The sequence below is a fragment of the Symphalangus syndactylus genome, chromosome 2 (assembly GCF_028878055.3).
Source record: "Symphalangus syndactylus isolate Jambi chromosome 2, NHGRI_mSymSyn1-v2.1_pri, whole genome shotgun sequence".
Taxonomy (NCBI): Eukaryota; Metazoa; Chordata; class Mammalia; order Primates; family Hylobatidae; genus Symphalangus; species Symphalangus syndactylus.
Window position 1 is genome coordinate 103,573,169 of NC_072424.2, and position 27,266 is coordinate 103,600,434.

General features: G+C 38.4%; 1 protein-coding gene across 6 annotated transcripts in view; it reads left to right on the top strand.

Moving 5' to 3' along the window:
- Nucleotides 1-27,266, top strand: part of NCOA7 (nuclear receptor coactivator 7) — a 145,258-nt gene that overhangs the window by 24,488 nt on the left and 93,504 nt on the right. For all 6 annotated transcript variants that reach the window (XM_055263155.2, XM_055263144.2, XM_055263166.2 and 3 more), the window contains exon 2: nt 1,162-1,275. In XM_055263155.2, the coding sequence (XP_055119130.2) occupies nt 1,226-1,275 (50 nt within the window). In that variant the 5' untranslated portion in view covers nt 1,162-1,225. The remainder of the gene's footprint in view (nt 1-1,161; nt 1,276-27,266) is intronic.

Below are 27,266 nucleotides of genomic sequence, written 5' to 3' on the forward strand. Positions count from 1 at the left end.
AATATACTTTGCTTTATTTATTTATATTTACTAATTTTTTTTCGAGACAGAGTCTCCCTTTGTTACCCAGGCTGGAGTGCGGTGGTGCCATCTCGGCTCACTGCAACCTCTGCCTCCTGGGTTCAAGTGATTCTTGTGCCTCAGTCTCTGGAGTAGCTGGGACTACAGGTGCGCACCACCATGCCTGTCTAATTTTTGCTATTTTTGATAGAGATGTGGTTTCACCCTGTTGGCCAGGCCGGTCTCAAACTACCAATCTCAAGTGTTCTGCCTGCCTCGGCCTCCCAAAGTGCTGGGATTACAGGTGTGAGCCACTGCACAGCCTGCTTTTTAGTTAAATTTAAATTCGATTGGTGAACAAACTATTGCTTCAGGGTGAAAGGACAAATTTTAGGAATGTTAGTGCTCTGCAGAAATTTAGACTGGTGAATCAGGCAATAAGTAGACATTGGAAATTTTTGAACAGGGGAGTGGCATGATGAAAGTGGTATTTGAGGAAGCTTGATCTGGAGACAACCTTTTATATTATAGGCTTAAGCCACTGCTGGCAAGCGTGGGTGAGGGTCGCAGGGGTGGAGAAGAGGGAGACACAAGAGTTTAAAGCCATGCTGAGGAACAGCTTCCTGTGTCTTTGTACTTTCATTTCCACATTTGCTCAAGTGGGATGTACTTGCTGGCATGTTTCCGAAAATAAAATAGAGTGCTGAAGTTATTTTTATTTTTTTAAAAAAACATTCTTGTAAAACACCTAAGTGAGCCATTTTACATAATTATCTGAGACATATTCATTATTAATTGCTTGGGAAGAGTGATTATGAGTTCAATTTTTTTTAAATAATTAGCATCTACATAGTTAGGCTACAATCTTCCAAAGTCAGTGAAGGTTTTTATTTTGGCATGTTTTAAAATAGTTGTTAGTTATGAGGAAAATACTGCAGTTTGGTTTTCCATCAGGTTTTGCTTTACAGTTTAACATCTCCATTCTGATTGTAGTTTCTCCCATGGACATTTGCATTTCATGTTTGACTCATGTGACAATGTTTCCTGGTTAAAGTTTATTTTTCATTTGTTTTGGTCCATGTAGTTCTACTCCATTTTATTCTTCACATTGGCCAGTGTAAACTTTTAAGTTTACAGTTGCTTTGTTATTTTTTCTTACAGGGTTATGACTCACTGATTAAAAAGAGGGACTTTTTCAAATACTTTGCACTTTTGATTGTGTATTATGGATACCAAGGAAGAGAAGAAGGAACGGAAACAAAGTTACTTTGCTCGGTAAGCATTCATTTTACAAAATTGTTATCAGTACTTTAAAGAAATATTTGAGGGGACTTTGTCCTCAAGTATTACTTTGCATTTTGTGTTTTGTGCTTGTTCATAAATAGAGCAGGTATCCAGGAGAAGTAAACTATACTTTGCTTCATCCATTTTATTCATATTAGAGGAGTGTAACATTTGGTTCTTCTCTTTCTAGCTTTGACACTTCTCTCAGGCCAGTGTTGCTCAGCAAATCCAGCTGTCATGCTCTGATCTGCAAATTGCTCCAAATCCCATGTTTAGCAACCTACCTTGAATTTTAAATCCTAAGTGCTTCTCTCCTACTGTTCTGTAGCTTAATTGGTTGGACTATAACTGAAAATCTCTGACACATTTAAAGCTTATCACCTTGTAGGGAGTCTATTACTAAAAAATATTTTTGTAGGTAGGTGAAATGGGTGAAATTATATTTTTGAATCAGAGTCATTTTTAAGGCTGGAACTTGTCCAACATAAATAAATTTGTTGATATCTGAATAGAAGTAATTTAGTATATGATTGGCTAGCATTTACAGATTTAAATGTCTATGTGGCAGTCACTCACTAAACATAATAAAATGAATTACATGCTAAACATTTGTAAAACATTTTGATAAGCCAGAATGTTTTCAAACTCAGAGAACATAGGCTTAAAAACATTATGTTTCTCCTAAATTGAAATACGTCTTAAGAACTGAATTTAGCCTCATTCCATCCCCAGTCCCCAGGCTGTGCTCATTAGAGATGCATTTATTATTTTCTAAATATGAGCCTTGGAGCCAAAACCAAAGTTTATTGTTGATGTTTTTATCTAGTAATTAAGCTAGATTTTAGGTTGATAATGAGAAAAGGACGGAAACAATTTAAGGACCTACTATGTACTGAGTGCTTTACTTATTATTTTAATTGCCTTCAAAATAAATCTATGACATCGGTTAATTTATCTCCATTTTACCAGTGATGCAACTAAGACTCAGAAAATATTTTGTCCATTTCATGCAGCATAAGAGTCAGTATTAAACATAAGGCCATCTCCAAAAGGCATGCTCCAGTTAGGAATAGTAAATCATGAATAAGGTTTTGGGGAAGTACAAGTTAAACTACCAATTGTAGTAAAATATTTTCTGCTATTATGACTACAGATAGAGTAACCAGATTAGGGAAGGAAGACATCAGGCATCTAATGGATGAGACACCAGAAAGATAGGATATTTAGAATAAATAAGATCTGCAAAGCTTTTATTTTGAGATAATTTTAGATTCACATGTAGTTAGTTGTAAGGAGTAATAGATACCCTGTATTCTTTATCCATAGTACAATATCACAACTAGGAAATTCGTATTGATACAATCCACCAGCCTTATTCAGAGCATTCACTTCATGTGTGTTTGTATGTATTTAGTTCCATGCAGTTATATCACATATGTAGATTTCTGTGGTCACCATCAGTCAAGATACAGAACAGTTGCATTAAAAGGATCCCACATGCTACCTTTTTGTATCCCTCCTCACTCTTTCCATCTGCCTGCCTCCTCTGACAACCACTATAATTTGTCATTTCAAGAATACTACGTAAATGGAATCATATAGTATGTAACCTTTGGCATTTAGCTTTTTCTTCCCTTCAGCATTACTCCCTTGACATCCCTCAAAGCTGTTGCATGTATCGATAGTTTGTTCCTTTTTATTGCACAGTAGCATTCCATAGTATGGATGAATCACGGCTTTTTAGTCATTTACCCATTGAAGGGCATTTAGGTTGTTTCCAGTTAGGGCTATTTATGAACAAAGATGATAGATGCTACAATCATTTATGTACAAGTTTTTGTTTGAGCATGAGTTTTCATTTCCCTGAGATAACTGTCCTAGAGTGCAATTGCTGGGTCAAAGGATAAGTGTATTTTTAGTTTTATAAGAAACTGCAATACTCTTTTCTGGAATGGTTGTAACATTTGACATTCCCATCAGCAAAGTCTGAGTAATCCAGTTTCTCTGCATTGTCATTTGGTGGTGTCAATATTTTTTATTTTTATTTTAGCTATTCTGATAAGTATGTAGTGATATCTCATTATGGTTTTAATTTGTATTTCCTTAATGGTTAGTGAAGTTTAACATTTTCATGTGCTTATTATTAGCCATAGTGTATCTTCTTTAGTGGAATCTCCTTTCCTATCTTTTGCCCATTTTCGAATTGAATTGTTTAGGTTTTTACTGTTGAATTGTACACATTCTAGTCTTTTGTTGGATATGCGATTTGCAAATATTTTCTCCCAGTCTGTAGTTTGTCTTTTCATCCAGTTAACAGAGTTACAGGGCAAAAGGTTTTAATTTTGATGTGGTTCAATTTATCAGTTTCTCCTTTTATGAATTGTGCTTTTGGTCTGAATTCTAAGATCTCTTTGCCTAGCTCTGTGTTCTGAAGATTCTCTCCTGTTTTTCTTTTCTGAAAATTTTATAGCATTATGTTTTATATTTAAGTCTGTGATCCATTTTGAATTTATTTGTGGATAAGATATGAGTTTAGGTCAAGATGGTAGTCATGCTTCTCCTCCCCTTCCTCCCCCTCTCCCTTCCTCGCCTGCTCCCTTTCTTCCTGCTCCTCTTCCTCCTCCCCCTTCCCGCTTCTCCCCCTTCCTTCTTTCTCCCACCTCCTCCTTCCTCCTCCTACTTACTTTCTTCTTCTTTCTTTTCTTTCTTCTTCACATGCCCTACATAGTGATTTTAAGAGCTATAGTGCCTTCTCAGCCTGAATCCAAAGTGATTCCTGTAGTAAAGGTAACTGCCGGTTCATGAACAACCTGCTCAATATTAACCTCTTCTTGTTCCTAAAATGTAGAGTCAGGGGAGCCCCTGAAACTGAGAATACAAACCAAAACTGTTCTGGAAGAGCAGCACAGTTTTTTCAACTCAGAAATGTAAAATTGTCTTGCTTATCATGACCTCTTCTGAAAAGTATTCTAACAATGAAACAAAAAACATATCCTAAAATGCTGAAATATGATCTTGGGAGCATAGGGACAGTGGCACAAGGATGAAATCAGTGGTGCTCTTAAGACAGTAAGATAGCATGATTTGTAACTAGGAAATGAGAGAGATGGAGAGAGAACGGAGAGAAGAGAGGGTGGGAGCAGGGAGAGAGAGACAGAGGCAGAGAGAGAGAGAAACACTGACTGACAAACCTGTAGTTTAGCTCTTACAATGCAGTGGAAGCCAGAAATGGTCAAGCTATTAAAAGCAAAAGGCAAACCAAAGAGAAAAGAACCCCCTTCAGCCTGTAATCAGAAAAGAGCCATCCAAAGTTAAACATCTTTTCAAATGCCTTCTGACTTAACTGTGGAATTATCATGTGGAATTAGCAACAGAACTTACTTGAAAGCCGGTTTCTGACAACACGGAGCAGAGTTCTCTGGAGCAGCGTACTTAAGGGCAGTCCAAGCAAGATCTCTGGAGAGAAGGATAAAATGTCAGGCCAAGGGTGAGGCCAAATTGATGCAATCTCAGTTTTCTCTAAACTAAATTATACCGCCTTACATAAATCTCAACTAGTGTTCCAAGGAAGTCAAAAGGAAGATTTACCCTGATGCTGTGCCTGTTGCCACAATTATGTATCTGAAACCCTAAAAACTGCTTTTTAGACTTCTTCCCCCTTCCACCTTGCCTTTTTCCTCCCGAGTAGTTAAATAGCCAATGTTTTCTTTGTGTGCTATCTTATCATGTGGTTTCATAATCGTTGCATGACTGTGTTTGATAAATAGTCCTTTGCCAAACCTGTTTTGTTGATGTTTCACTCTTTAAGTTTAACATCAAAGTAGAGTTTAAAAGACCCTATTTTAATAATTTTGGATTGAAATTAGTGATTTGAGGGTCACCCAGTCTTTCCTTTCTTATAATTTATCTTGAAACATGCCTGTGTAACTCTAAATAGAGGGGTGGATTAATACTACTACTAGATAGAGTAATTCTGGATAAGACCTGATGAATTTTTTGGATTCTCTGACCCTGGTCCAACTGGTTTTCAGGTGCTTCAGGATAGTTTTGTAATAGTTGTTAAATCTAGATTGAATGATTTTGGAAACTTTTTCACAAATGTTTTTGCAAATAATTTATATATGCAAAATTAGTATATGTCTGTATTAATTTCTTGATCCCTGACAGATCTTGATAACCAAATGAAAAACTGAATTACTAAAGCAAATTATGCTTTCTGTACTATTTGTACGGTGTACAATTTATACTATCCTCTGGGGTGACTATCATGTATCATTCGTTACACCCCTGCTGACTCTTCCTTCCCCTTGTAGTTAGAATGCAAAATTTTCTTTAGTATTGCCATACAGGGCTGTCTTCTTACACACTTGCTTGACGTTATTTGGCTTTTGTGATTTCCAAGTAGGTCTTTGTATGCCATTGGTTGAAGATTCTTTGAAAGCATTTTTTCAGGATCAAGCGTTGATTGAAGATATCCAAAATACATCTGTAGTTGAACCAAATGGTGTTTTGTGGGAGGTTTACTTTTCCCCTCTGATAAGGTGTGACAGCCTGGGAGTAAACAGTGAGTAATATAGACGAAGACACAGACTGGGGGTTCATGTAGGTCCCTTGCTGGCTCCCCACCTCCCCTATTCCCTGGTTGTCATGAAAAGCAGAACTGCTGCTCCCACCTCCGCTTTCCGCTTAACCCAGCCTTTCAGAGCAGCAGTAGGAGCCGGCACTACCTCTGTCATCATTTTCAGTGACAAAGGATGCAAAGTATAAAACATTTCTTAGCTCCCATCTCCAGCCTCTTCCCTGGCAAGTCTTCACCCTTGAACCTCTGATCCACAAGCAGAACACCTAGTGTTTGCAATTCACTCCAGTGTATAACCTCTGGCAAGTTTTCTAAGCTTCCTTTACCTTACATTTCTTCAGTTGTTAAATGTCGCTAAAAATAACCAACTAACAAGTTGGTTTTGAAGAAGGAGACATCCCAACCAGCCAGAACTGGAGAGAAGCTCAAATGGGACCCAGCAAGGAGGGCCAGAGCTGAACAGCTGTTCCCCTTATTCTCTTTTTCCATGGCAGAGGAGATTTGAACCCACTGTATAGCTTTCTCTATTGTGTGAATAGTACACTTTGTAGCTTTCACGTTCAAGTAAAATGAAACCAAGATGGCTGTGAAGATTGAGGGTAATATATGAATAGTACCTGGCACAGTGAGTACTCACATATTCCTTTAATAGCAAATCATTCCTGATCTTACTTCTGTGTCTACCTACATCTTCACTTAATTTTCATCTTGACATCCCACTTTCAGCCCATGAGCTGCTCTTGTTGTTCAGATCAGGGAAGAAGGAACAATTATGACAATCCAAATTGGAATCATATCATTTCCCAAAGATACTTTGCTATAAGCACAGTTAGTTAGGTTCTGGGATATAATGAAGTGGAGTTATGTAGTCAAAGGGCCTTGAGAAATCTAACAGCCTTTTGTTTAACAGTTGGACCCTAAGCCCATGAGGTGAAAGGGTCCATGATAGGCTGGCCCTATCCCAGGGTACTTTTAGATATATTAATTGGTAATCAGAGCCTCACCACTTGTGTGGCTTGACGAACCGTCATGTCAACCGGCATGCCAGTGATACTGGCCCCCTTGGTCCTCAGAGTGGCCAGGTAGGGATTGGGTTTGTCAGAGACCTGGGCTGGTCATCTTTAGCTATGATCAGCATCTTACCCCAGGGATGAATAGAAGTATTATCATCTTTGTGCATGCCTTGATATGATAAAGGCTTTTGTAAAAACTGATCCAGATTATCTTCACACCAGACATCTGATTAAAAAAGATTAATCTCTAAATTTGACTGCTATGGGAATTTATACTCAAAGGGGTTGAATAACTTCACTGAGATAAAAGTAGGTGTGTCAGGTTTTGAACTCAGGTCTTCCCTTCTCCATCCAGAGCTTATGCTCTGCAGTGCTGCCATGTGCCCCTTTAGTGGCAAAACGGGGCTTGTAGAACACAGGTCACCTGACCTGCTGCTACTCACAGCGTGGGTTGCATAGATTTCTATGGGCAGTCCTGACAGCTGAACATTAATTTATACCAGTGTAAATTAATTAGGAGAAATGCATCATGAGTTCTAAAGATCTAACCTATAAGTGACCTTTTCAAAAATAATTGGTTTATAACTTGACAACATCCCATAATCCATGTCTTATCAACTTATTCATCTATAATATGGTTAATGTCAGAGTATTAACCTACTAAGACAATAGGAAGCATGCAGTCTGTAATACTTCACCTGTGTAAGTCAGGGTGTTGCATTACAGTGATCCACTTTACTCCCTAAGATTGCATCTTGTCTGAAAAGAGTAGTTGCCCGTGATAGAAATGAATGCAGAAATAATTCTGTACAAAAAGCCTTCCTTTGTCCTCTTGGTCAAATACAGAGTCTGAGGTCCAGTGGAAGGCATCATGTGGATGGATCTGGGTGGTTGATCTGCAGCACTGGTGGAGCACAAAGGGGTATGCTCCTTGTCTCCAGCCCCACAGAGGCAGCCTTTGAACCTTAGGAAGCAGCTATCTCTTCATGGTGTGCCGGTGCCAAGAATGATTATACCACGTGGGTGGAGTGGTGTGTTGTGAACTCTTGCCCTTTCTTTAGTTAACTGTAGATTGTTTTTTCCTGACGGCCAAGGGCTGTTAGAGATTTATCATCTTAAATCATCGTTAGTATGTCTGATATTTGAGGAGAAATTTATTACCCATTGTTGGATTCAGATAGTCATAGCAGTTTTAATTGTGTTGATACATAAAACGCAAATAGAACAGTTTTAAGTACTTGCTAAATGTTAGCTTTATACTTTTTTAATATTTGGTCATTTTATTTTGTCAGTTTCACTATGCCTACTGATTCTAATACAAGTTAATAATAATAGCAGTTGTTGGTACTTTATGAAGTAATTTCACAAGCATTCTGCTTATCCTTAAAATGATCCTACAAATAAATATAAATGCAGGTAATGAATCTATTGTTCAGTAGGTGAAATAACTTACCCCAAATCACTTAGCCTTTAAATGGGGGGCCTGAGCCCCGAATCCCTGTCTGCTGTGTCTGTGTCTCTGAGTGTTATTCTTCATGTTACCTCAGTTTACGTTGCACTAAGTATTAGTGTCTACTTTGTCTGAAAGGGGGATTAGAACATGTTGTTAGGGCCAAGCGTGGTGGCCCATGCCTGTAGTCCCAGCACTTTGGGAGGCTGAGGCAAGTGGATCACTTGAGGTCAGGAGTTTGAGACCAGCCTCACCAACATAGTGAAACCCCATCTCTACTAAAAATACAAAAATTAGCTGGTCATGGTGGCACAGACCTGTAATCCCTGCTGCATGGGAGACTGAGGCAAGAGAATCACTTGAACCAAGGAGGCGGAGGTTGCAGTGACCCGAGATTGCTCTACTGCCCTCCAGCCTAGGCGACAGAGCAAGACTCCATCTCCAAAAAAAAAAAAAAAAAGAACATGCTGTTAGCCTCACAATGTGATAAATAGAAAAAAAAAAATTGTATATGGGCGTGGAAGGAGAATGTTACAGTTGACTTTACCAGAAACATTATTGGATTTCAATTTCAAAGCACCATCCACCTGAGACGAAGCAGTCCACAGCACTACTCAAGGACACTCTCTTGCATGATTTCCATAACTCTTATTTGTTTATTGGGTTTACGGTCAATCTCCCCGCAAATGGACATCTGGAAGGTAGAGACTCTCCAATCGTTCATTATTCTTTCAAGGGGCCTATTCAATAGTGGCTGGCATATAGCAAATGTTAAACACTTGTTGATCAACTGACACAATATTCAAAACAGTTTCTTTAATGTAGGATATAAATGGTTTGTGAATTTTAATTTTTATCACTACAAATTTTTCAGTATTCAGCAATTTTATTAATCTTAAAAATATTGAGAATATTTCAAAACCACTTCCTATGAAAAAGCTGCTAGTACCTTATTTGACAGTATTACAAATTACTAACTAAACTGTTGCATGAGCCGTGATGTTAAGGCTTATGTTTTCTATTTTCTCGTTTGAGTTCAGACCAGGCAACTCTTAAGTGAATATTTATGAATTGCTTGACATTCATTCCTGGGAAAAATATCCATGGTCAAGTTTTATCTGCTAATGTTTTCAGGAAATCGTTAACTTTTTTCTAAAGATTAAAAAAAGGCTTATAAACATTTAGCCATTAATAGTTAGACTCATGCTTTTTGCTTCATTTTTGAGGAAGAGGCTAAGTTACTTAATTTTGTGTAAGATACTAAAAGCTGTGGGTTATAACCCGTTAGGGTCTCATGAAATCAGTTTAGTGGGTAAGAAACAGCATTTTTTTTTTTAATGGAACAGAACAGAGTAGATTAGACTGGACTAAGCTGGACTGAAATAGAAAATATCAGAATGTGTTGTATGTAGTAAGAATAAATATTCGTTTATGAAAATTGTGTTTTAAATATTTATAAGTATGTACATATTGAATCACAGTTTAAAGTTTTTTATTATGGGCCAGCATTAAAAGAATGACCCATTGATTTAGAGGATTATTTGATTGTTAGCATATTGGGAGTGAGGGGTTTTTTTATCATTGAAAAATGAATTTATTTGAAAATTATTTATCTAACACACATTGGCTGATTGGCAGCTGTCCATAAAGTGCCTGTTCAGTAAATATACTTTCCCACACTACAGTTTAATGGATTCCTATAAACTAATTTCGACGAATAATCACAAGCATGTTTCTGTTTAACCTGAAATCCCAGACTGATTGGTCATTCCAAATCCTGGTTCAAGAACAGTAAAGTCATCTCACAAAACCCACAGATGGAACTATTGTGGTGAAACTTGGGAGACTTTGGCTTTTTGGACCTCCTGCAGGTTTCTTCTCTATAGAACTACTTTCTACTGTGGAGCTTTGGGTCTAGTTTTCCCCAAAATGGGAATAATAGTACCTACCTTATAAGGTTGTTGAGAGGATTGAATGAATTAAAATATATGAAGTCTTTAGAATAATACTTTAAAAAATAAGCACTAAATAATTTTAATATAAAAGCTTGCTCCCTAAATGGTGAATACAGGAATAAATGAGAAAAAATACAAATATATAGATACAACTGTTGGGTAAATTTCAGGGAGTTTATAAATCCCCTAAAACTTGTCTGTAAACCTGCTCTAGTCATATGCTTCAGTGAAAGGTCCAATACTCCAGACTCCAAGACAGATTCCAGGGAAAGAAAAGTGATTTAAACTGTCTCCTCTCCTCCCTCTCTTTTTAAATTTTTTTCTGCCTGAGACGGAGTCTTGCTCTGTCACCCAGGCTGGAGTGCAGTGGCGCGATCTCTGCTCACTGCAAGCTCCGCCTTCCGGGTTCACGCCATTCTCCTGCCTCAGCCTCTCGAGTAGCTGGGACTACAGGCACCCGCCACCACGCCCGGCTAATATTTTTTTGGTATTTTTTGGTAGAAATGGGGTTTCACCGTGTTAGCCAGGATGATCTCGATCTCCTGACCTCGTGATCCGCCCACCTCGGCCTCCCAAAGTGCTGGGATTACAGGCAGTGAGCCACCGCACCCGGCCTCTCCTCCCCTTTTTATTAGTGTTGCTGACAGCTGAGGAAGATTTCAGCTCAACTGACTCCTGAATTTGGACTTAGACTTGGTACTGTTGACTTGAAACAACTTTTGTCACATTGCTGTGGACTGAATGTTTTAATCACCTGCCAAAATTCCTATGTTGAAACTCTAAATCCCCAATGTGATGGTATTTGGAGGTGGCTTCTTGGAGCTAATTAGGTCATGAGGCTGGAGCCCTCATGATAGGATTAGTGCCCTTATTGGAAGAAACACAATAAAGATGCACACTTTCTCACTACCGTGAAAAGACACAGCAAGAAGGTGGCCATCTGTAAACCTGGAAGTTGGTTCATCCAGGAACCAGATCACTCCAGCATCTAGATCTGGGACTTCCTAGCCTCTGAAACTGCAAGAAATAAATGTTCGTTATTTGAGCCACCCAGTCTATGTTTTTATTATTAGCAGTGCAAACTGACTAAGACATACATGTATTTGAAACCTTTAATGGTTGCTGGTACAGTGACTCTTCAGCAAGAGAAAATTGAGTTCTGAACCAGGAAATACTTTGTGTGCTCCCAGCTCTGAAGCTTCATAGTTTATACTTGCAATTCAGCTGTTGGTGATTTTTGTAGCAATTTTCCTTTCTTTTCCCCTAAAATTCCCATCTGAAAATTCCAAACAATCTTCACCCACTCTGCCCTCATATGTCAAGTGCTAGTTGCATATCCTCCTACGCATCTTGCTGGATTAGTATTCCTGGGCAGAGCTCAGATATGTCACTTATGTGTTCCATCTTCTTTCTGGCATTTGAGGTTCTGAACAATATGACTCCTTCCTCCCCTCCTGTCTTTATCTCTTGTTTTGGTTTTCTGTACATGTCTTACACTTTGCCCCCTCAGAACTATGCCTTCTATACAAAGAACTACTCTTCTTTATACTCTCCTTAAATACAGCAATGTACATATCACTCTGTCACACCCATCTTTAACTATGACACTGTCTTCTTGAGGCTGTTCCTACTTTATTTCTCTCCCTCCACCCAACACACACATCTACATGATCCTTCTCTTGCCACTGGACTTTGAGGGTGTTAGGGGACTTTCTTATGCCTTCCTCTGGGGCCCTTAACACAGTTTGTCTTGGGATACATCCAGTAACACTCTCATCTCTGCCTTATTTGTCTGTTGTCATTTATTGTCAGGTCTTTTTAAATTTTATCTTTCTCACAGGGTCTAGCCCCGTACCAGCACCTACCAGTCATTCACTATGATTAATAGCTAACATTTGCTGAATTTACCATGTAACAGAGACTGGTTTCTCGTGTAATCTCATAATTACCTTAAGGAGTAGGTTCTGTTATCATCCTGATTGCAGATAAAGATGTTAAGCCTATAGATGTTATGTAACTTGCCCAAGGTCACATAACTATGTAGTGGCAGATCCACGTCTCAGCCCAGGTATGCCTGACCTCACAGCTCACACCCTTAAATCATTATGGCTGTATTTGTCATTAAGCTATGTTGAATTGAATTTTCTAGAACCTATTAGTTCTCAATCTCAGTGGGAATCACTGGCCTAAATGCTAAAATGATTAAAAATATATTTAATAACTAAACTGATATTTTCTGATTGTCAGTACAAACGTATTAGGAACTTTGGAACAAACTAGAGAAGCTCTACTCTACCAGTGAAACTTGGGAATTCCCTACGTACCAGCAAAAAATGTCAGCAATCTCCTGACCTTACCTTTTTAGAGTGTGGCAAGAATGTCTCTCTTATTGCCTCTCTAGATTCAGAGTTGGAGGCCTCAACAAGTAAAATTCTCCCAGCTTGGTCACTTCTATTGTAAAAGCGAAGACCTGGTTCTTGAGCCAGCGGACACTTGTTCACACATTTTTACTTCCCTTTTTCTTTATCATTTCAAATAAAGTTTGCATAAACAAAATGGTTAGGGTTTCAGGTTTTTTCTACACTCATTTTTGTGGTGTATTATACCAGTGAACATGCAGCAGCCTTGCCTACTTGTTTTAATGTTTTGCTTCACACACATAAATGAAAATGGTAGTGAATGAAAAGGAGAGTGGCCAAGGTTTAAGAAGACCTAGAGGATACAGGTTGGTTCATGGTTTGCAAATATGATTTACCACCAGGTAAAGTCAAGTCAGATGTGTCAACAACATGGAGCATGTAGAGTGTTCTAGGCCCAAGAAGAGAAGATGAGTTAGTTGGATTGGGGACCTCCTGGGTCTCTTCCCAAAGCAAGACAGGATCTAGCATCTAAGAATGTGGTGGAGACCAAGAAAAGGGTCTTTTCTCAATAATTCTGCTACTAGAACCATGCAACTGATTTTATTTGGAGAGTCAAAAATGACTTGGAGGTGGGGATATCATGGACTGAAATGATAAATGTAGCTTGATGGTTGTGAGACAAGAATTGTTCGGGTGTGGAGAATGGAGAGCATGAAGTAAATTTAAATATAGAAGAACCAGAGAACAAGACTATTAATTACAACAATAAAAATTTTATATGGTATTTATTAGTGTACTTATGGAATACTTGACAGACTAGATGGCCAAACTTTGATCATTTAAACTTAGGAAGCAGTTAAATTAGAGGCTATTTATTCATGTTTTAAATATTCTTTACTAAATTTTAAAACTCAGTGATTTTTCTAAACCACTCTATATCTTTTTAAAATACAATTTGCACATATATTTTCCGAACAAATTTGTTCTACAAAGCAGGATAGAATCAAAATTGATTCGCCCAGTGCGGTGGCTTATGCCCGTATTCCCAGCACTTTGGGAGGCTGAGGCAGGTGGATCACCTGAGGTCAGGAGTTCAAGACCAGCCTGGCCAACATTGTGAAACCCTGTCTCTAATAAAAATACAAAAACTTAGCTGGGCGAGGTGCTGGATGCCTGTAATGCCAGCTACTCAGGAGGCAGAAGCAGGAGATTCGCTTGAACCCAGGAGGCAGACATTACAGGGAGTCGAGATCGAGCCATTGTACTCCAGTCTGAGTGACAAGAGGGAACTCCATCTCAAAAAGAATTATAATTGATCAGCCAGACACAGTGGCTCACACCTGTAATCCCAGCATTTTGAGAGGCCTAGGTGGGAGGAGTGCTGGAGACCAGGAGTTTGAGATCAGCCTAGGCAACATAGTGAGACCCTGCCTCTACAAAAAAAAAAAAAAAAAAAAAAAAAAAAGCCAGACATGACAGCACATGCCTGTAACCCTAGCTACTTTGGAGTGGAGGTGAAAAGATAGCTCGGGTATTGGAAGTTATAGTGAGCTATGATCATGTCATTCCAGCCTGAGCAACAAAGCAAGACTCTGTATCAAGAAAAACCTAACAATTTTTTAAAAAAACCAAACCACACATAAAATTGATTGATCTTACTTTTGACTATGTGGAGTGACTTAAATCAAATCACTGTCATCGATAATTTGAGCGAAGTTATTAATCATTCCGTTAATTTTTCCCGTGTATGTGAGAATATATTACTGTTGATTATGACACCTGTGGTGCATGTACTTCACGATTTAGAGCTAGAAGAGCTTTTGTTTTAGAAGTTAATAATACATAATAGAAAGCAGACGAATTTTGATATTTCAGATTAATTTTGTTAGCACAGCAGAAAACTGAACGGTAATTTGATTATTTCATTTTCAGAAGGTAATTGCAGCAGATGCTGGTAAGGTCATTGGGGACTGAGCAATTTCCATTTCAATGGCTCCAACATCTCTTTTTTTTTTTTTGTCTTTTAAGGGGGATGGGTGGGGAGGTAGTTCCTTCTACTATGCCAAGTTAACTGCTGTCACTAGACAATAAGAGAAATTTAATTTTTTTAAACCACAACTCTAAGTTTATATAATCTGGATATTTTTATTTTATAAGGGTAGCTATATTTTAAATGTAAAAACAGGTATATACACACACATACATACATATGCAAACATATTTTTCTTTGAAAAGAGTATATGGATTTTTAAAATATAAAAATTAGTTGTAAGCTCACATATATTCATATTTAAGCACACTTTATACGAAATGGCATTATTTTGGCTGGGCACGGTGGGTCACGCCAGTAATCCTAGCACTTTGGAAGGCCAAGGCAGGTGTATTGCCTGACCTCAGGAGTTCGAGACGAGCCTGGGCAACACAGTGAAACCCCATCTCCACTAAAATACAAAAAAAATTAGCCAGGCGTGGCAGTGTGTGTCTGCTGTTCCAGCTACTCGGGAGGCTGAGGCAGGAGAATTGCTTGAACCTGGGAGGCGGAGGTTGCAGTGAGCCAAGATTCCACCACTACACGCCAGCCTGGGTGACTGAGCAAGACTCCGTCTCTAAAAAAAAAAAGGCATTATTTTAATGAATCATTGAAAATGAAAACTTATAAATTTAATTGGGTTACAAATCCAATATATGTAATCTTTACCTCCTTCTTCCTGTTTGTTTTTAATGCATAGGAAAACCTTTCTGTGATTTTGAATAATGACCATTTTGGTTTTTATATTAGCCGATGCAACTAGATATTTAAGACTTCTCTCTGTTCTTTCATGTAATTAAATGTAAGAATTTAGGTAATATTCTTTATGTTATGAGGAGAAACATATGCATTGCTTGCATCTCAGAGAGACCTTATGTGCCTGTGCCTGTTAAGCCCAGAGGGTAGATTGGTGAACAAAACAAATATGGTCCTTGCCCTTATGGAGAATACTTTTCACAAATACATTGTCTTAGTTCATTTTGTGTTGCTTTAACAGAATGTCACAGACTGGGTAATTTATAATGAACAGAAATTTATTTGGCTCACAGTTCTGGAGTCTGGGAAGTCCAAGAGCATGGTGCCAGCATCTGACAAGGGCCTGCATGCTTATCACCCCATGGTGGAAGGTGGGAGGGCAAGAAAGGGTAAGAGTGGGCCGGGCGCGGTGACTCATGCCTGTAATCCCAGCACTTTGGGAGTCTCAGGCAGGTGGATCACCTGAGGTCAGGAGTTTGAAATCAGCCTGACCAACATGGAGAAACCCTGTCTCTACTAAAAATACAAAATTAGCTGGGCGTAGTGGCGCACACCTGTAATCTGGAAGCTGAGGCAGGAGAATTGTTTGAACTCCGGAGGCAGAGGTTGTGGTGAGCTGAGACCCGTGCCATTGCACTCCAGCCTGGGCAACAAGAGCGAAACTCCATCTCAAAAAAAAAAAAAAAAAAAAGAGTGAGCAAGCAAGAGAGGGCCAAACTCACTTTTATAAAAATTCACTCTTCTGATAACCAGCGTGCTCCCACAATAATAACATTTATCCATTAATGAGGATGGAACCCACTTGGCCTAATCACCTCTTAACAGTGCCACCTCTTAATTCTGTCACAATGGCAATTACATTTCAACATGAGTTTTGGAGGGAACATTCAAACCATAGCAGACATTAAAGAAGAACATCAAATCCATATGTCATTATAAATGGCTGTATTTGCTATGAGGGAAAACAACAAGACATCATAAAAGAGAAGTGCAAAAGTAGTATCCACTTTAGACACAAGTTATGTTCAAGGACCTTTGGAGAAAATGACATTTAAAGGTCATTTAATACTCATGTGTTAATGACTTTTAATGATCTTGGATACAAGCAGGAGTTCACCAGGTAATCTGTGTGTTTAGGAGAAGGGCTAGGGAGAGAGGGAAGGATGGGAATATTCTAGGTAGGGAGAATCCTTAGATGAAAAGTCCTTAAAGTGACAAAAAGCTTGGCAGCTTCCTGGATCTGCAAGACGGCCAATGTTCCTTGAACACAGTGCTTTTTTGGGAGAAATGCTCAGGCAATGTGAAGAGGTAGGCTGAGGCAGGTCATGCAGGGCCTTCTTGGCCATGTTTAGGAATTTGGATTAACAGCTAGATAGATGGAGGTGCCATTAACTGGAATGGGAAAACTAGAAAAACAGCAGTTTTGAGAGAGTATCTCAAGAATTTAATATGTTAAGTTTGAGATGCTTACAGGACAACCACTAAATACACAATTGGGTATGTGTAAATCTGGATCGAAAACAGGTTCTGGACTGAGATGGAAATTTCAGAGTTGTTGGCCTCAGACATGGGAAAGGATGACATCATATAGGGAGGGCATATAAAGTAAAAAAAGAACAGAACTAAAGAATGGGAACAGAATTAGGAAATTCCAACATTTGGTGGTCTAGTACAGAAAGACAAGTATGATGGAATTCAGAAGAGATAGAATCACTGCAGCTGAGAGAAGAGAGAATTTCAAGGAGTGAATGATCAGCAGGTTTGCAAGTAGCTGAGAGGTAAATTAAGATGACGGCTGCGAAGTATCCATTAAGATTGACACTTGGAGGTCACTGATAATTGATTGGATAAAAGCAGTTTCAGCACAGTGGTGGGAGAAGCCAGTTTGATGTGAATAGGAGGTAAGGGAGTGGAGACCAAGCTTCTAGGCAATTCTTTTGGGAAATCGGCTGGGAAGGGAAGCCAAATATTCAGGCCTTGGAAGGAGGAAGATGTGAGAGTCAAGGAATGGTGAGTTTTTGAAGATGGAAGAGGAAGAAGAGGCATTAGAGCATGCTTGTTGGCTAATGAGGATGGTGCATCAGAAAGGGATCCCTCAGGGATGTCCACTTGAAGGCTGACGGTTACATAATGCCATGAGGATATTAGCAAAGAAGCAAGGCAGGAGAGGAGCCATACTGGGATACATGCACCTAGGCTGGCTGTCTAGGGCCTGTAATGTGTTTTAGTTTTACTTGTGCGGATTGGTGGCACTGTGGGCTCTCTTTTGCTGATTGCACACTCATGCTGTGCCAGGAGATTTACAAATATGACCTCACTATGGTATTAGTTTTCTCATTTTTATAGGCAAGGAAACAGGCTTGGAGTGGTTTAATAACTCCCCAAGTTCCATAGCTAGCAAATAATGGAGACAGGGTCTCTTCCTACTTGTATCTAATTCCAAAGCCTTTATTCTTAACTACTACCTCCATAGTGCCCTTTAAATAGAATGTAAAAATAATTAGAACATTCTCTTCCATAAGAGAATTTTTTAATTGTAATATCTTAGATGAAAATATTAATTTAGAAATTTTAGAGTTTACATTTAAAATTTTAATCTCTAAAAATAAAATTTAAAAGTTTAGACATTTTTCCATAAAAAAATTTTATAACCATTGGTAACAAATTATTATAATATGTCCTCTTTATAATCTATGTCCAAAAGTATTTGAGCTCCTGTTTCAATTTTTTAGTAGAACTTTTACATCTTATTTTAAGAGACAGATGTACAATGCTAGGAGTTAGAGCACCTTGGTGGTATTTTTTCCTTATTAATAGGAATTTTTAAAATAAACTATGTGACTGGATTTTAATACATTAGTGTATTAGTATAGTCATCCTGTTATAAGTGAGGACCAATCATTCATATCTGTTTTAAATGAAGGATGCTAATCTTAATGCTGTAAGCAGTGACGTCTGTGTAGGAACTTGTTATACAGTGTGTTTGTTGAGAATAGTTGGGTGTGCTGCAGCATCCTCTCCTACAAAGGAAGCCACTAGCAAAGATGTTCCTGTGTTTTTTCAAGTAAACAACCTGCGGTGAAGTGGTTATGTCTGTGTAGATCTGATAACAACTAGTAAATTTCTTTTCCTGCATTCAAAATTCTAATTTAGTGCACTGTTTCACAGTGGCTTTAGCTGTATAGTCATATCATATGAGGAACTTCCGTCCCCCTCTAAGAGTACAGAAGCACCAGGTAATATAGTAATTAGACAATGCCCTGGAATCCTAGAAGATGTAATTGAGAGATTAGAAAGAAAACACAGCATTTTCTTTTCTAAGAAGTGTCAGGTTCATGTTAACTTGATATTTTTCTAAGTGTCAGGTTCATGTTAACTTGATATTTTTCTTCTTCCACTTACCTGCTTAATGTAGACACCATGCCTAATTTCAGAATTATAAAATCTTTTAGTCGAAATACGGAGGTCATGTGGGCTACCATGCTAGGTTTGGAATCTCCGCTGCCTTTGACAAATAGAACGTTTTCAGCCTGGACTTGAACTTTTCGAGCTATAACAATGTCTCAAGGACCCTCAAGGCTGCTTATTTCTTGTTTGAAAAACTCTTGTTAGAGGGAAGTTGTTGTTAAATTTTTGGTTAAATTTTATTTCCTTTCAGCTTATTCTGTTTATTCCTTGTTACTTCGAATCCATACAGAATAAATCAAATCCATCTTTCATATATTATCATTTCATGTGTTTAAAGACAACATCATGTTCTCCCTGAACCTTTTCCAGGATAAGTATCATAAGTTTCTAAATCTCTCCACCTAAGATGGAGTTTTCAGATTCTTTGCCTTCTTGATACGACCTGATTAATGCAAATATAAGAATATTAGGCCAGGGAAGGTGGCTTACACCTGTAATCCCAGCACTTTGGAAGGCTGAGATGGAAGGATTGTTTGAGGCCAGAAGTTCAAGACCAGCCTGGGCAACATAGTGAGAACTTATGTCTACAAAAAAATTTTTTTAATTAGCAGGCATGGTGGTGAGCGCCTGTAGTCCCAGTTACTGACAGGGGCCTAGGGGTTGGGGCACTGAGGTGGGAAGATTGCTTGAGCCCGAGAAGTCAAGGCTGCAGTGAGCTTTAATCATGCCACTGCACTCCAGCTTGGGTGACAACGTGAGACCCTGTGTCTCTCTCTCTATATATATATAGATGTGTGTGTATATATACATAGATATATGTAGTTATCCTTTACTTTTATTAATAAACATCACACTTCATTATTTTGTTGACAGCAATTATGCTCATAGTGAAGGGGGAAAAGTGTTTTTCCATCTGAATTGGAATTTTGTCTTGTTTGTTTTCTGTCTATTATTCTATTTTCCAGGAATTTTGAAGCCTGATTTTTAACATTGAACATATTTTCTGCCCTCCCTAGATTGCGTAAGATATGCAACTTGAATAGCATGTGTTATGTTCTTATCCAAGTAGTTCATTAAAAGGCTGAATTGGAAAGCTTTATGCATTATGGCATATTAGTAATTACATGAAATAGTTATCATTAAGTATTTCAGTTGGCTATAAATTAGTTTTCTCTAAGTTAACCAAATTCTCTAGTCCAGCTGTTTCCATCTTACCTTAAGAAAGGTAGTGACATTTTCCGGGGCCTTAGTGAAATCTTTCTATACTACCTCCTGTGACTGGCCCATCAATATGCCAAATCTAGCCCAACCAAAAAAGATAATTATGTTCATTTAGAGTCACTCATTTTAGTGTACCTATAGTGGTTCCTAGAAGTCAATAATTTATCTTCAAGTAATCACAAATGATTAATGAGCTATCAGTTTATTTTTCTGACAGTTGATATCAAGCCACTCAGTGTGTTATTTCCAAATTTTTTATTTCTTTTGAAAACCAGGTTTTTGGTTGTTTTTTTTTTTTCCTACTTCCAATTTTCTTTCTCAGTAATTCTTCTGAGATTACTGGTAATGATACTGCAACTCAGAGGGTTGCTTTGAGAGGACTAGAGACTTCATCCTGGATTTCACTTTCTTCTTAGCCATGGATATGTCATCCTTTTTAATTTTTTGCCTATTCTCCTTGCTAAAGCTGAAAATAGGATTGGACTAGACCTGTTTTCTCTCTCTTACAGCTTAACTTCACCCAGTGGGCCTATTGCTTCTTGCCTCTTCAGCCTCTCAACATGCCTATAATTTTCTCGTTAGTTTTCCTTTGCATTGTTTACAAACTTCTGCTCACGCTGAGCTTTCACTTTCTATGCTTGTTCCTATAGACTTCTGTCATCTGCTTTTTGCTTTTGTTTGAGCTCTATTATGTGCCTTCTCGCCATCCCCTATATTCCTGCCCATTAGAAACTTGAGTTTATTGGACCATATTTGTTTCTTGAGATGCTTTCAGCATTGGTTCTTCCACAGACTCATTTGTGATGGAGTTGACAGAATTTGTTTGGGAAGAACATATTATCCCTCATGAGCCGTTTCTCTTATAGTCTCTGGCCATGAGATCATACACATCCATGTCCTAGCAAACATTTGTAGAAATGCACAGTCTGATGTAATAACAGAATGCTTATATAGTAGCAGCAATGGGATAAATACTGGAAACGAGGTGACTGCCAAGTGCTGAGGGTATAGAGCAGAAGAAATGACTGTTGAAAAGATGCTGGATGTCATAAAAGAGGTGACTTGGGCTGTCTTGAGATATGAGTAAAAGTTTGCTATGAGGAAGGAAGTTTCAGGCAGAGAAGAGACAATGTGCAGATGCCTGGGCCCATGTAAGTGCATGGGATTTGCCTGTGACTGGGATACTGAGAGCGATTCCTTATAATCTTTGAGAGAAGTCTATCGTTTGGGTCAGTTCTTTTTTTTTTTTTTTTTTTTTTTTTTGAGACAGAGGCTCACTCTGTTGCCCAGGCTGGAGTACAGTGGCGCAATCTCGGTTCACTGCAACCTCCTCCTCCCAGGTTCAAGTGATTCTCCTGCCTCAGCCTCCTCCAGTAGCTGGGACTACAGGTGGGCACCACCACTCCTGGCCAATTTTTGTATTTTTAATAGAGACGTGGTTTTGCCATGTTAGCCAGGCTGGTCTCGAACTCCTGACCTCAGATGATCTGCCTACTTTGGCCTCCCAAAGTGCTGGGATTACAGACATGAGCCGCCACACCGGGCTTGTTTGTGTCAATTCTTTCACAGTGTTATCTGCTCTATACTTCTTCTGTATCTCCCTTTTGATCGACAGTTAAAATCTTCACCTAGAAAATAAGAAGAAACATCATTGATCCAGATCTACAAGATTTCTACCAAGAATTTCAAAGGCACTAGGGAATCATTTCAGGTTTCTTCCATGACAGTCAATCTCTTGATCATGTGTCTGGACAATTTCCTCTTGAGTGATGGTTATAATAATTTTTAGGAGGCTCTCTGCCACTTTGTCATTTTGTGCACTAAACCTGCCTAACCCTACCCAGGTCAAATTTTGGTTGCTTTTATCCCCCTGCTAGGGAGCCCCCAAATACTTTACTCTCTTTTAACTACTTAAGGGATGAACAAAACAAGCAGTAAATTATTTTATTATTTGCCAGGCAAGAGGACACACACAGGTTCATTGGTAATGCTACTTAGAGATTGAAGTTTGCACCCTGGATAGGGGAAATGAAGTTTGCAGCCTGGATAGAGGAAATGAGTCCGTAAGGCCACAAATGATTGGTTTTAACTAGTCCCATTTGTCATGGGGCAGTGAAGAGCCTTCACTTAGGGCCCTTAAGGGCCTAGCATACCAAGGACGCTCAAAGATCACAGTCTTATATCAGCTTTGGTTGGTGGGCTGTTCAAAATTCACAGCCAGTTACAGTGAAACTCAGCACCAAGCTTACCTCCTGGGGAAGTGCTGCTACAAAGTGGATGTTCTTTGGCAGGACACAGGAGGAACCGCTGGATCTCTCAGACACCTTGTTATTTTCTGCAGCCTCGGCTGCTCCAGATTTCAGGTCTGTGGGACATCGCCACACTGTTGTGTCACAGCATGGCATGGTCTCCAGACCTCCTTTCTCCCCTGCCATGTGTTCTGCCCACCAAAATCCTGTTACTCATTTCAGTTTCTCTCTGGAACTTCAGAATAGTTTTCTTTCTTGCATATAATGTAAGTTATTTTTCAACTTCCAGAAATTATGCTTAATGAAACATATCTTCAAAATAAAACTTCTGCTCCAGTTTGTGTTGCTGCAGAGTGAAACTATTGGCACTAGAAATTTGTGAATTTGAAGTCATAAATTGTAAGTGATTTGCATAGTTTAACCTTATTAAAGAGAAAATGAGAAATTAAGAAAAAAGTGGAAACCAGGACAGATAAATTTGCTTATTATGAAGATCAAACATAAAACAGTTGAGTAGGCAGACAGCTAAAACTCTTGGAAATAATGGGGCTGGCCGGGCTTGGTGGCTCACACCTGTAATCCCAGGACTTTGGGAGGCTGAGGTAGGCGCATTACTTGAAGTCAGGAGTTTGAGACCAGCCTGGCCTCATGGTGAAATCTTGTCTCTACTAAAAATACAAAAATTAGCCAGGTGTGACAGGCTCCTGTAATCCCAGCTACTCGGGAAGCTGAGGCAGGAGAATCGCTTGAACCCAGGAGGCAGAAGTTGCAGTGAGCTGAGATCACACCACTGCACTCCAGTCTAGGCAACAGAGCAAGATTCTGTCAAAAGAAAAGAAAAGGAAAGGAAAGGTGGGGGGGAGGGGAAGGGGGAGGGGGGGAGAGAATAAATGAGGCTGATGTCTTGTTTCAATCAGGGTGGTGGCAAGAGGTGCTTTGGGGGCTGTGGCCTCTCTCTCCATTCCCCTGTGCCATTGCCATCAGCACGTTCCACAGGCCACCCCAAATAAACATGCAGTTCTAATAAAAGGAGTCAGGTTGCTTAGCCGGTGCAGCTTTAAGACATATCCCTGACCTCCTCTCACTCCACCAAAACTCAGTTTTGCCCCTAACTTCTAACTGCAGAGAAATTATAAAGTTAACACTAGCTTAAGTAAGGCCCTTCTTCCCTTTGTCTCTTCCTTCCTTTTTGTTGGTTCTACAGTGTTGTTTCCTCTGAGAAATAATAATAGAATTTTAAAAAATTGTCATGTTAAACTGCAAAGCTTTTATTATTTTTTTAAAATCATAATGCCTGCAAAAATATTTGGTCGGTAGGATTATTAAGACGTGACAAATGATCTTTAAAAATGAGATGTACTTTCATACACAGTGGAAAAGTATTAACAGAAATATGTGGGCAGCTTATTTTTGTTTTTGTTTTAATAAAAACAAATATTTGGTTTTAACCATAAAAAGTTCTCATGATACACTTATTTGTGTGTCTGAAATCGTCACTAGAGAAAACTAAAGTGACTTTAAAATGTAAATACTACTTATTAAATACATGTGAACATAGTATAATTAATCCCTTGTAGATAAAAGAAAATTCTTTAAAGTTTGATTAAAAAAACTGAAGATTTTTGTTCATCAAATAATCTCCATATGATCTAGATTCATTTATTTACTTTGTTGTTTATTTTTATAGACATTTAGGGATGGAAAATATATTAAAAACAACTTAAGCTAACTTCTTGGTAGAGGTGAGCTACTGAGGTCTTAAGAGGTTGTTATTTAACCAAGGTCACCAGACTCTCAGCTGCTGCAAGCCACAGACAAAGGTTTTCTCTTAGCAGAGTTGTACTTTCATCTCACTCTACTTTCAGCAGACCAATGATATCTCAAGCTTGTCTGTTTCTTTTAAGACCTCACTGAAGTCTTGCTGACCTAAAAGGAAGAAGCTGAGGCAAAATTAATGCAAGTTGAGTTGATTTGAGCCAAACTTGAAGATTGTAGCCCAGGAGCATAGATTGAAGATGCCCTGAATATACATTCTGATTAGCAGCAGTTACAAGTCGATTTTTAAAGGCAAAAAAGAGATAGGAAGTGGGCTGATACAAAGTGATGTGCCAGGAATTCTTGTTGGCTTACAGAAATAGGATTGATTAGTGATTGGCTATGCATTAAGTTATAGTGTCTGGTGTGGCATTATTAGATTAATGTATAGCTGCTTGTGGCAATAGCAAGCTGGTTCTGGAGATGAATACATAGCTCCAGCGGGAAGTAAGATGTGATTGCAGTCTCATTTTAGTGTCTCTCCAGCCTGATAATTTAAAAGGATGTGTATTTCCCAGATAAAAGTTCTTTTCTTTTGTCAGGCTAAAAGAGGTAGAAACTTATTCCAGAATCTTTAAAATTTCCTAAGTTCCCCAAAACTGCAGCCTTGATAGGCACACAATCTAATCTTAAGATACAACAGCTATCCATGTTATTTTCATGTGATAGAGACTGCTAAGTTTCCAAGTATCATCCAAACCCAGCTCAGCCAATCCACATTTTGGGGTTGTTCACATGGAGCAACCTTACTTACACAAATTTCCGTAATAGTCAGGAAGCTCTTTCCCCTTTCTAGGGTCAAGTAACAGAAAACAGATCAGACTACCTTAGGAGAAAAAAAAAGGGAATATGGAGATTTCTGGTTCAGATAAGTAAAAAGTCCCAGATAAGATTTGACATCAGGAGTGCCTGAGTTTGGGACTCAAATAATGTCATTATGACTCAGTTTGTCTGTATCTAAATCCTTCCTTTCTTTTAGCTTCGTTTTTCAGGCTTTACTTGATAAATGCTGCTAAGTCAGAATCTCTATTATGCAACAGCAGGCAAAGCAAATGCTTGCTATTAGGTCTCACAGGTCCTGAGACTCACAGGGATTGGACCAACTTAGAGCCGGTGCTGGGTTTTGGAGTAGTGGCTGCCACTGGCAGAGGCAGAGACTCAGTGCTTTGATTGGACAGGCCCACATAAAGATGTCCTTCCTGGAGCTAGGATGAGTCCTACCCAGATCTGGTATTACAGAATAAGGAGTAGATTGTAGGCAGGCCATTGAAATCTACTGCAGTTTTCTGTAGTATGTCAGGCACTGTACTAGGCACTGGAGTTAAAGCTTTTAAAAAGGAGAATGACATGCTTTGAGTCTCAGCGAGTTTTTAGACACTGTACATATCACTGCAAATATCATAGTTAATTCCATCATTGAATGGATGATTTAACAAGATAACCTTTAAAGAACTTTCCTACTCGAGATTCTATCATTTATGCTTCTTGGAAACAAAATGGAAAAGGTACAAATTCTTTCATTAGTTTGGGTAATTATATTTTCATCTTAACTATTTTAGAATTTTTAATATTGTGACAGCTTTATGTAGACTTCAGAAAACTCAATTTAGTGTTTAATACCACAACTCCACTAAAACAGTATCTGAATATAGAAAAATTAATTTATGGATAAAGAGCACTTTAAAAAATGTATAGTTGTCATACCAGGGACATAATGGTTGGTAAATATGAATTTTCATTTTTGCTAATGCCATTGTGAAGTTGTAGTGTATACATGTGTTAAAATATTGAGCCCCTCTTTTTAAGGGACCCTTTGATGGAGATGATTAAAGATTAAAGATTCTTTGGTCTAATCCATACAAACAGCAATGAAATTTTCCTCGATTTGGCTTTTGTTTGAACTGTAGCTGATATACTCCCTGCAAAGTCCCAGTAATAGTTAAAAACATATTCATTTTCCCCCATCTGATAAAATATTGTTATCATTCCATTTTGGTTTTCTTCAAAACTGCCTTTAACTCAGCCAAAATAAAGTCCAGCTGAGTTTTCTTATGGCTTAATGCAGGAGTATGGAAATCCACAGGAAATTTGGATGACTATTATTCCAACATTACAAATGTTCAAGAGACTTTTATAAACTGTATTGAAATTAAAAGGAATGCCTGGGAGCAGAACATTTAAAACGACATAAACAAGTACACATCTATGAGAAATTACCTTGCCTTTTATCAACAACTATTAAAAAATAAAAAAGAACATGTAAAATCAAAGCAAAACTTTCTTGGTAAAGTCTGCTACTGGAGAGGGTGGTTGATTACTTAGTTAATTTCATATTAGGAAGTTGATTGCACCTGTGTGTGCCAAGTGACATGTTAAGTATGAAGAAAAGTTTATGATAGGAAATTCCAGCTCTCCATTTGAGGCAAAGTATTCAAGCAGTGGGGAATTGTTAGGTCTTGGGGTAGTTATTTCCTCACAAAATACCTTACATTATTCTTTAAATTAGATTAATGTTGAGCGAAGTTTGATTTCTCTCACTGTATGTGTATAAAGTGACTTTGCTTGAGAAATTAGCCTAAAAGTCTATATAACATGGTCTGATTCAAGGTTTATATCAATTTATGAAATTTGACATAGATAACTTATAATTAGCCTGCTTCGTCTTTCCCAAATTGAAGTTTGTTTCTCATTCATTCATTGATTCATTCATTCATACATGCTCCACCTTTAAGGCATCTTCGGAAAAGTACATGTGTGTTACCTGTGTATAACCAGCCATGTCTTGGTCCAATCCCAGGATTAAGTCACATTCAAAGAAATAAGTATATCAGAGAAAATAATTGAAAATAAATATTTACTTCACCTTTCAGAAAACATCCAAGGGAGTAATAAATGCCATATATTTGATAAAACTTTAAAATCCTCTTTCTCCATCTCTCTGACCTTTTACATGTCTCTCAGCTGCTTCCCCAAACTCTTTCTCCTTTTTGAAACCCTTCCCATATCCAGTCAGTGTATCTCCTCATGTCTTTACCTTTTCCCCTTCTTTCCTTTTAGGTTTATTTTCTTCTATTTCTTCTCTCACTATATTTCTTTTTCCACTTCTCCCCCTAATTCACTTCCCACACCTGTGTTCATAAGCTCAGA